General features: G+C 40.3%; 1 protein-coding gene across 1 annotated transcript in view; it reads right to left on the bottom strand.

Moving 5' to 3' along the window:
- The window catches only part of LOC143276493 (uncharacterized), a 35,212-nt gene extending 28,059 nt beyond the window's left edge, over nucleotides 1-7,153 (bottom strand). The window contains exon 1 of the mRNA XM_076581015.1: nucleotides 6,911-7,153. Within this exon, the coding sequence (XP_076437130.1) occupies nucleotides 6,911-7,035 (125 nt within the window). The 5' untranslated portion in view covers nucleotides 7,036-7,153. The remainder of the gene's footprint in view (nucleotides 1-6,910) is intronic.
- Between the last annotated feature and the right edge of the window lie 4,542 nt (nucleotides 7,154-11,695).

The raw sequence follows: 11,695 nt of genomic DNA, 5'->3' as shown, positions 1-11,695 counted from the left end.
AGGACAGATTCCATCATTTCTTTTCATGAATCATGTCTGACTTGGCCAGAAGTTTCTGTCCATTCATTATCATATCATGGCGTGTGAGTGTGTTTTGTTTGTTTGTTTCTTTCTTTGTTTCTTGTGTTTTAATCTAAATTTTGTGCAAGTGTACACTTGCATGTGTGTGTGTGAGTGTGTGCATGTGTGTGTGTGTGTGCGCATGCATGCATGTGTGTGTGTGTCTAAACCCCCTTTATGTGTACACACATGCAAAAGATAAAATGCAGCACATTCAAGTTCCAAGTATAAACCATGTCAGTGTCTGGTGGATTATGGAAACGTGAACATACCCAGTAAGCACACCCCACAAAAACAAAAACAAAATCTAAAAGTATGGCTGACTATACATACAGCAGGGTAAAAAGTGTTCACACACGTGAAAGGCCACACACAGATACAAGTGAACACAGGATTTGCAGCCTATGACCACAGACAGAAACAAAGAATACATGCTTCATCTGACCACTTCGGACAGAGCAGGTCTGCCTGCACTGCACACACTGTCCAAGAGTAACACAACACATGACATGCTGTGAAGACCTATTATCTATTGTTCATTCTTTAGTTTAACGTCTTTTCACTACAAGTGATATTAGACGAGGGTAGGGAAAAATTGAGGGAGGGAAAAGAAATTACTGTATATGCATCCGAGTATGCAAATATGAGTGCGTGTGTGCGCATGCATGTGTATGTGTTGGATACTGAGAATAACTGTCAAAAAAATAACAACAATATAAAATCTTTGTAATGAAAAGCTAAAAACTAGCACTGTGAACCAACTGGACAATTTAACAAAGATTTGAAAAAATTGTAAATTAACAATCGACTGCTGAAAATTGTCTACACTGAAGATGATTTCAGGTCAAGGATGTGGGACTTTAACATACTGCAAGTTAATATATGATCAGCTGTTATTAGAACGTTGTGTAAAAGAGGAAGCTGAAGTTGTGTGGCCACATGACCAAGATGTGTGGCCTCTCCAGTCCGTCCTCCAGGGAACAGATCAACAAATGTGCAGACCTGCTATAGTGCCTGCACCCCTGTTACGGAGTGCCACAATCTGATTTCCTTGTGCAGGGGAGTTCAAGCGCTTCTGTTTATTTGCACGTGTTTTTTGTACTGGGCAGTGAGCATTTTTTTTTTACTGGTCAGTGAGTATATTTTTCTCTCCCCAGTTTAACTGGCTAGCGAGTGTGTATACGCATGCAGAAGATCTAATACGCACATTAAAGATCCTGTGATCCATTTGCTCAGTGGGTTATGGAAACCCTCTAAAACGGAGTGTGGCTGCCTGCATGGCGGTGTAAATTAACAAAACAGCCATACACGTACAATGTTACATGTCTGTATGAGTAGATGTGTGCATGACTGAAACCTGACTGAGTGACACAGGAAATGAATGATGACCCCCCCAACAGCAGCTGTCAGTCAGCTCTACCCAGGCAGGCAGCCTGTTGTGCAAATGATTCCGTGCTTGTAAAGTTGTTAGAGCTTGGTCTCTGACTGAGGATAGGTGCTATATATTATTTGTATTTGTTTGTATTTGTATTTCTTTTTATCACAACAGATTTCTCTGTGTGAAATTCGGCCTGCTCTCCCCAGGGAGAGTGCGTCGCTACACAACAACGCCACCATTTTTTTCTTTCTTTTTTTTTCTTTTCTGCATGCAGTTTTATTTTGTTTTTCCTATCAAAGTGGATTTTTCTACAGAATTTTGCCAGGAACAACCCTTTTGTTGCTGTGGGATCTTTTACGTACGCTAAGTGCATGCTGCACATGGGACCTCGGTTTATCGTCTTATCTGAAGTACCCATACCATCACCATCACCATTAACAGTTCAGAGGAAGAGAAGGGGAAGACAAAGACAGAGGTGGACAGCCATCATCATGCAGTGAACTGGTAGGAACCTTGCCCAAACCCAGGCACTGACGCATTAACTGTGAGAGACAGAGAGCTGCAGCAGAGCGTTCCACCTTGCAGTGCCCCTGCCAGCCAGGAGGGTTAACTCACTCCGTACAGCCAGTCCTCTCTTCTACTCTACACAGACCCCTCGGATGTCCAGTGGGTGTCTCAATGACCCAACCTTTAGCTTCCGCCGTCAGAATTGTGGTATTCTTTGTCAACATTCACGTCTTCAGTATAAGAGCCTTCCGCTAGCAATATTTTGATGGTGGTAATTGAGGTGAAATGCTGTTAACGTCGTCTCTTTCGCCGTTCGTATGGAAAGAGTTAAGGGAGCAGTAACAGTACCAGTAACACTCCACGAAATCTCCACCACAGTGCAAGGTGCCCCTTGTGAATAAGCCGCAATGGAAACACAGCCATGACTCCCCACTACCCCCCAACCTCCCACCCCCACCCCCAGCCTGCCGCCCTCCCCCAACTACTGCCATGGTCTTGGTCTTTCACTGTCAGATAGATCCCTGGCCACCAAAGTTTACAGAAAGATTTTCTGTTTTTGATTTATTTGTGTGTGTGTGTGTGTGTGTGTGTGTATGTGTGTGTGTGTGTGTGATGGGCTGACCTGAAGAATGGTGGACAGCAAAAAGCTGAAGAGTGGAGGCCACGCCTATGCAGCATTTAACTGCACATACAGTCTTTGGCAGTCGTCAAATAGGTACATAAATGGACAGCAGTCTTCCGCTTCCTCATTCATCGATTCCACCTCTCACATTCACTTGTAAACGTATGAGTGGGCTTTTACGTGCATAACCTTCCCCCCCCCCTCATCCTGTAGGCAGCCATAGTCTGTTTTCAGGACATGTTCTTGTTTCAATAACCCTCCAAATGTTGACATAGATTAAGGGAGAAAGAACGAAAAAGAAAATGAACGAATGAAGACTGAGAGGATAAAAAAAAGAGGAGGGGGAGTTTAACATATGCATTTGATCTTCTGCATGCGTATACACACAAAGGGGGGGTCAAGCACCAGGAGGTCTGTACATCTGTTGACCTGGCAGATCACACAGAATCTCTGTTCTGAACCCCACCAGGCACCATGACTTGGATCTGAACCCAGGACCCACACATTTAACTCCCTCCATACGAACGGCGAAAGAGAAGACGTTAACAGCGTTTCACCCCAATTACCACCATCAAAATACTGCAAGCGGAAGGCTCTTATACTGAAGAGGTGAATGTTGACAAAGAATACCACAATTCTGCTGACGGAATCTAAAGGTTGGGTCATTGAGACACCCACTGGACATCCGAGGGGTCTGTGTAGAGGGGAAGAGAGGACTGGCCGTACTGAGTTAAAGTCCAGTGCTCTAACTACTCGGCTGTTGCACTCGCCAACTGACAGAAGTGAAACTCAGTCCTCACCCTCTTTTGCCCCGAATGCAAAACAAAGGCTGACAAAGAATAATAATAATAATGGATACTTATATAGCACACTATCCAGAAATCTGCTCTAGGTGCTGTACAAAAACGCTTTTGTTGACATAAAACATTATATCTATGTTACATACACACACCAAAATGTGACTACACACACACACACACACACACACACACACACACACACACACACTGCATACATACATTTTAACATACATGTATCTAACAGCTACCCTAACAGATATGCACACATAGGCAGGCACAAACTTACATAAACACACACACACAATACACATTCACATACATGCATGTAGTTATGTACACATACATATGTATACACACATAGTCAAGAAAGGGTGTGTGCCAGTGGCACACGGGATAAAAGCTCAGTAAATTCTTCCTCTGCCAACAATTGGAGTGCATACATAATATGTGCACACCAGTCTTAAAACCTGGCATTATTCCAGGTATATTGGCAATCACAGACCTCGGGTGCATACAGCTTAATAGCGCATAAGAATGGTGGATCAGAAGAAAAGAAAAACAACGGCTTCTGATCAGGAAAAATGTGGGGGGTCCCAAACACTTTTACCATTACCATTGGTGATCCTGAGGACTTTTACCATTATCACTGGAAGTCCCAGGTACTTTTACCATTATCATTGGGGGTCCCAGGGACTTTTACCATTATCATTGGGGGTCCCAGGGACTTTTACCATTATCATTGGGGGTCCCAGGTACTTTTACCATTATCATGGGGGGTCCCAGTACTTTTACCATTACCACTAGGGGTTCCAAAAAGACTTTTACCATTATCATGGGGGGTCCAAGAGACTTTTACCATTACCACTAGGGGTTCCAAAGACTTTCACCATTATTATTGCCAGACCCAAAGACTTTAACCATTATCATGGGGATCGCAGGGACTTTTACCATTACCATTGGGGGTACCAGAGACTTCTACCATTATCATGGGTGTCCCAGAGACTTTTACCATTATCATGGGGGTCCAAGGGACTTTTACCATTATCATGGGGGTCCAAGGGACTTTTACCATTATCATGGGGGTCCAAGGGACTTTTACCATTATCATGGGGGTCCAAGGGACTTTTACCATTATCATGGGGGTCCAAGGGACTTTTACCATTATCACTGGGGGTCTCAGACTACCTTCACTGGGTTGCTCTAATGCTGCACATTTTCATCGAATCTGAACTGCCACACACTTAACATGGCAGGAACACCTTCAAGTCGTAACCATCTTGGTTTCCGGACTAAAATATGGTGATGGGAAAGAACTCTAAAGCAAATGACTGAACTCAGGAAGGAAGGTGGCAGAATGGATAAGACACCCATCTGCCGATGCAGCGTCCGTGAGGGTGTGGGTTTGATTCCCCCTCTCACACTTTCTCCCAAGTTTGACTGGAAAATCAAACTGAGCGTCTAGTCATTCGGATGAGATAATAAACTGAGGTCCCGTGTGCAGCACACACTTGGCGCACTGAAAAAGAACCCATGGCAACAAAAGTGTTGTCCTCTAGCAAAATCCTTCAGAGGAAATCCGCACAGGCACTCACATACTCAATGCAAGCACTCAAGGCGTGACTAGCTCGTAGGATAATGCTGCTGCCAAGCATCTACACAGCAGATGTGGTGCAGCGTATATGGATTTGTCCAAACACGCTGATGCCTCCTTGAGAAACTGAAACTAGAACGGATCAATCCTGGTCAGAAGTGAAGCTTTCTTTTCAATCGCCAAAGACGTGGAACAAGCTCCCTGATAACCTCCGTCATTCTGATTCCCTCGCATCTTCTAAATCTCGTCTCAAAACTCACCTTTTCCCTCAGCAGCAAGTTCAATTGTGGCAGGTCCACTTCCTTTGCGTTAGCTGTGCTTGACTATGTTAACTACATGCATGTATATGAATGTGTATTGTGTGCGCGCGCGTTTATGTAAGTTTGTGCCTGCCTATGTGTGCGTATGTGTTAGGGTAGCTGTTAGATACACATGTATTGTTAAAATGTATGTACGCAGTGTGTGTGTGTGTGTGCGTGTGTGTGTGTGTGTGCGTGTGTGTGTGTGTGTGTGTAGTCATATTTTGGTGTGTGTATGTAACATAGATGTAATGTTTTATGTTAACAAAGCGTTTTTGTAAAGCACCTAGAGCAGATTTCTGGATAGTGTGCTATATAAGGAGGAGGAATTTTTTGTTTAATGTCCCGTCACACATATCGGTGATTGAAGACATCTGAGTATTATTGGTTAGAAGGGGTGGGAGATGTGGATGAATGGAGGGTTGGGGGAAACTGGGCAAATGAGGGTAAAAATGTGGGTGAAATTTGGAAGAAAAACAAAACAAACAAAAAAACCCTCTAAATACAGTTACAGGAAATTACTTAAAGGACTTCGTAAAAGAGAAGTCGTTAAACTGACAAGCGAAACAACTGATAATGAATGCAAAAAGTCAAAAACATCAACGTTCTCAGTCACTTGTGAAGACACACTATATAAGTATCCATTATTATTATTATTATTATTAAGCTCTCATGCAAGGTTTTCATTCTTTCATGAGTTCATTACCGGGAGCCCCTCCATGAATAAGCAGTGCCATCTTTCCATTTTTAAACAGCCAGGGACACACACCTATAAATGCATTCTCAGAAGCCCTTTCAAAGACCTACCCATCTAAGCTTTGAACACTTATGCTTCAAGATCTTTGATTTGCATCGGAATAAAATAATATCTTGCCGAGTCTAAGAATTAACAACATTATAAGCTATTGTCTCCTGTACAGACAATAAAAATGTTTATTTCAACAGATTTTACAACCTTTTATATAATTAATATTTTTGTTTGAATTTCTGGGCATAATTTCATCAAATACAGATGTGTAGATATGGTGTATTTAGCAGTATTTACTGTCACTGTGGTGGTGATTTTTCTTGGTCTATCTATTTTTATAAACATGCCTGAATATCACTGGTGACTTATGAATTTTAAAATTCTAATATCTCAGTAAAGCTATACACTAACTGCAAAGTAAAACAATAATTTTCTTTCATACTCTCGAGTTAAATTTCACACTAAACATTGTTAAACAAATGACTATATAAAAAAATTTTTTTTAGTATATATAAGTCAAGGAAAACAAGTGTATGTGAAAAAAAAAAAACCTTGGACATATACTAAATATAGATTTTTAGCTCTAAAAATTACAAGAGATTCCGACTCGTTTTGGTCAGTTTACAATAAAATTACCAAGTTTTTTTTTTTTTTTTTTTTTTTTGTCTAAAAAGGTATGATAGGGGTCATGTGATTTTCAAATGCTTCAAAGAAATTTAAACGCATAAACAAAGGGATTTTTAAATTGAATTTAAATACATAAACAAAGTGCTGCGTATCGAGATGACACTGGTGATGACAAAATCTCGCATTCTGCCCTACATCTGCAGCCAAAAGAGACATCTCTAAAACCTACGGCTGCAGGCAGACAAACAGACAGACAGACAAATCGAGAAACCACTCACGAATATCTCCAAGTAGCGTTGCGAGGTACAGCAACATCGACAGGCTCTTTAGGTTTGCCCGTACCCCATTCTGGAGGCTCGCTTGCCGAGGGCTCCGTGGCCTTGAAAAACTGCAGCGACGTCATTTCGCCTGTGAGCTATCGTTCTCAGAAGGATGCGGAAAACTCAGCAGCGAAATTTGGTGAGGAGCACCTTCGGCGAATCTTCGAAACACCACTCGGAGCTCGCTCCCAAGTTCACCGAGTTCGCGCGTTGCTAAGGTGCTCGTCTCCGGAAGTGCTTTATTTGAGGTCATTGATATGGGAATCACTTCCCTTTGATTGACGACCAGTTGCGAAACTGGTAAAAGGCCTTGTGTAAATAAATGTCTAAAACAATGTCTTTTATTCTCCTTTCTTTCTTTAAAAGCGAAGCTGAAAGTAAGCAAACTTTAGTACATTTTTAAGACTTTTTTGTCTATGATTTCTTTTATAATTTGTAACTTTCGTTTTTGAAAGGTAATGAGTTGCTATTTTCAATTTGAGTCTCATCTCATTCCTCTTACCCATGTTCTCGCCCGCCTCCTTTCTCATTGACGTCAGAAATATACACTTTTCTATCATTGTATCATCCTTCAGTATAACAGATTTTCAGGTTCAGGTTAGGGGTGATGCCAAGCATCGTAGCCTTGCGGCTTTATACGCCCCGTCGGTTTTCTTTTTGTTTTTTTGTTGTTATTATTTTTGGTCAGGTGCTCCCAAGCCCAGGCTCACGTTTGACCATCAAAGTCATCGTCATCATTTTTTTTATAATCATTGTAGAACTGAACTCAATACCTGACTAGTGCAGGGTAAGGCTTCATTCTTTTTTATATTTTCTTTTTCGCAAATGTTGTGCAGCATAACTGAATCAGTCTGCATGCTTTGATGCTTCCATGAAACTGATACTGTAGAAACATGATTCTGTTATGTGGTTCTGTGCTTTTTTCTTGGCAGTCTTTTACTAACTGGATAATTTAAGCCTGTATGCTGGTGAAGACTGTCAGTGTCCTACTCATGACAGTCCCCCACAAACCTATCGATACAGGAAACAGGCAGAAAGTTACCACAAGCATGGATGTGGATGGGAATCAAAACCGAGGTCACCATGAGAGCAGGTGCATGAAAGGTCAGAGTATGTGACAGTTTCCGTTCTGGATGAATTATGATAAGGATGATGAAGACGATGCTACTAAAGAAGTGCATTAAGGTTTGGAACTGACAAGGTTGTGCTCTTCACTTCCTTTCATAATATATCCTGGCATCAGACATGTTTAAAAAGATACTGACATTTAAGACTTGCAGCGTTGATCAAAGATTTTGAACAAGACTCCCAACAATGCATCTATGAAGTGGATGATCCTCAACAGTGTGGTCCCAGTCTTCCCAATGGAACCTAGCACACTCTGGACAGGAGACCGTCATGGGCCCAAAAACCCTGCCTCAGATGGGCAGAGGTGGAAGCGACTGATTTTTGTAATAATGAAAAGTTAGCCGCCATGGACCAGGGTTCTTTTATTATTTAGGGGAAAAAAAAAGTTTGTCAAAATGACAATATGGAAATCAATATCCTTTGTTGTTCCTATGGTCATAGTCAGAAATGACAGTCATATTACCAAATACAGAAGTACTTCCCCTGTGACTCTTACCACCTTGCCCCAGCTGCTAACTCACTGAATTTTGGTACAAGTGTTTTCAATAATTCATATGGTAAAAAAAAAAAAAAATAAAAAAAAAGAGTTTCAAGCTTTGTTTCACTTCAAACAAGTGTGTCCCACAATTGGTGTATTTTGGTGTGTGTATGTGTTTGTAAGTGTGTGTGTGTGTGTGTGTGTTTCCAAAATGAGAAACAAATACAAAGAAGGCTTTGATAGGACTTCTTGACTTTAACCACTGAAGCCTGAAGTGTGCTCTTGAAAGTTATGGATTCTGCATAGGATTTTTTTTTTCTTTTTTACAAATTAAAAAATTATAGAATCTAGAAGTTTGCTTTTTAAGATATAAAAGGCAATGTTAAGCATGTCTGCTGAAACAAAATTGATGAGATGGGTACCACCTACAGAGAGAAAAAGTGAGAAAATTTGCCAGTGGCAGAGAAAGTGAGAGAGCAAGGGATAAACAAGACAGGGAGAGTGGCAGAGGCAAAGAGAGACACAGAGACAGTGACTATCAGAGAGACTGAGAAAGAGCAAGGCTTGGAAAGAGAAAGACAAGCCAAAGTTTATCACAACATCATCACGTCACACCACCCAAACAATCAATCTTTCACAAAACTGGCCCATCTCTGTTTTTATATTTCAATGAATGAAAAGTATTTTACAGTAACATCAATACAAAAACTGTACAACCCACAGAAATCACAGCTGTCATTTTGCTCCATAAAACCAAGATTGTGTGATATGTACCAAACCAAACGAACAAACAACCAGACCAAAGAAAAATAAAAGTCCAAAGAGAAAAAAAACAACTAAATGATAGACAATGATGGGGAGGTGAAAAGATGAGTGATAATTGAAAAATACACAGTGAAACTCAAAGCATGCACTGACAATCCAAAGAAAATACTGACAAAACATATACAATGCAGCAGCACTTAATAAAATGAAATCAAATCACTAAAACAGAACTTGCTTTAAATGCACGAAGGCGTAGTTTGTGTTCGAGCAGCCATCAACACAAATATCCCAGCCAGAAAACATCCACACCCAATGACATGTTTACTTGTGTCTTCAATAAATATGTAACTATGAAGTGCAAGCCAACAGTACATCTCTCTCTCTCTCTCACACACACACACACACACACAAGGCATGGCAGCAGCACATCTCTCATTTCTCTTTGTCCCCCACCTCCCACACAACCCCCCCAACACACACACCAAAGACTGACAGTACTGAATGAGACGCTTTTTCAGTTTCAGGTCTTCATCTTCAATAAATAACCAGAGTACATCACACACACACACACAGAGATAGAAATTAAGACATACATCCTTTTAAAAGTATGGAAACATGTAAGAATCTGAACAAAGAGCCAGCACAACACTGAAGTGACTAAATAATCAGTGTTTTGATGGCAACCATAGTGACCTCCTTTTCTTTTCTAAAACAAACAAAAAATAAACATGGCCCTGAGAAGAATTATTCTGAGACAGTTTACGGAACATACACTCCCTAACTCAATAAGTTGAATAACTCATTGTTAAGCCTCAACCATCTTACTTTTCCTTTCTCCAAAGCATTAGGAATAGCATCCACCTTAACATACATACTGGATATATCGGGGGGAAAAAAAAATTTTTAATACAAAAACAGACCCATCCTTTACACAGTCATTAGATCTGAATGACCTCACTGTAAACTGAATTATCTCCCTGTAATCTGCACATGCAGCAACTGAAAAAAGTGATCAAAAACCAATTGCACAAAGGCTTTGTGAGAAAATCTAACACCTGCACACAAGAACATCACTGTTTCCACAATGCAAAGATATTTTCTCTCATTTTTTCCCTTTCTTGTGGTGGATATATGAAGCTTTTATATATAAAGGTTCCTCTGTCCACAAAATACACAGAAAACATTGTTCTTGAAGTGCGCTGCTTCCAGAGACAGTAATCATAGCAGTAGTGATCATCTTTCAAACAAAGATCAATACTTGTAAGTATTTAGTGTAACATCTATTTGCTTTTGTGATGGCAAAAATCATCATGGTATCAACTGCAGAGTCTTCCTTCAGTATAAAGTTAACCCTGAAAACCAAGCATGGCTGCCTAAATTGGCAGGATTAAGAGTCCTGTTTGAGTGATTGAGCCCCTGCCTACCTCTTCCAGCCCTAGACACAGCAGATACAAATTTCTTTCCCCAATAAAATGTTTTGAGACCTTTCACCTTTTGACACAGTAGATATGAATCTCTTGCCCCAGTGGCCGTAAAATGTCTTGGGACGTTTAAACTTAATCTGCTAGAAGAACCCTGTTTTGATATTATCCTCTCACTATGCAGTACCTGCAGACTTGCTCTTCAGACTGATTAGTTTTACATCAATGCCATTCCCCTGCTTTTGCTGCTTCAGCTACACTGCTTATGGATAATGAGCAAAATAAAATGAGTTATCATTCTTTCAACTTCAGCTTTGTAAATGTGAACTTCAAAATATATCATTTTAATACATTTCTTACTGCATACAGTATGCAGAATCAAACACTTGCAAACTTCAATACTTTTTACATCGCTCTTGAATCAATCTGTAAGTTTGTGATCATTAAAATAAATGTCCATGACTATAAAAAGCAAAAACACATTAGCACCTCAATTGTGGGAACCTGTTTAGATCAGAAACACGCATACACACATGAAGACATGTGTGCATGCCCAAACACAGAGTCAAATTCTAGTGTTATGAAGGGGGGAGAATCATTTACATGAATTCTTTCAATTTTATTTTTCACTATTGAAAAAAAATCATTCTATGAACTATTTCTAAGTTAAAAAAAAAAAAAATGACTGTGATGATATGTGATGGAAGATGAAACATCAATCATCAATGACACATGACAGGTATAAAATATGGCAGCTCCTATGGCATTTGATTAAAACTGTTATGGCCATTGTGCACTAAAATCCAAAGAGAATTTACATGTGATAGTGTACTTTCGTGCAAGTCAAGCTGCCAAGTCACATGCAAACTAACATTCCCATTGCATAAAACACTTTGTTATTTCAACAACAACAACAAAGTGATAATAACAATCTTCGGTTGTGCTATGCTG

This window comes from Babylonia areolata, chromosome 32, assembly GCF_041734735.1.
Source record: "Babylonia areolata isolate BAREFJ2019XMU chromosome 32, ASM4173473v1, whole genome shotgun sequence".
NCBI lineage: Eukaryota > Metazoa > Mollusca > Gastropoda > Neogastropoda > Buccinidae > Babylonia > Babylonia areolata.
Note: the sequence above shows the minus strand (reverse complement) of the source record. Positions and strands in the feature narration are given on the sequence as shown.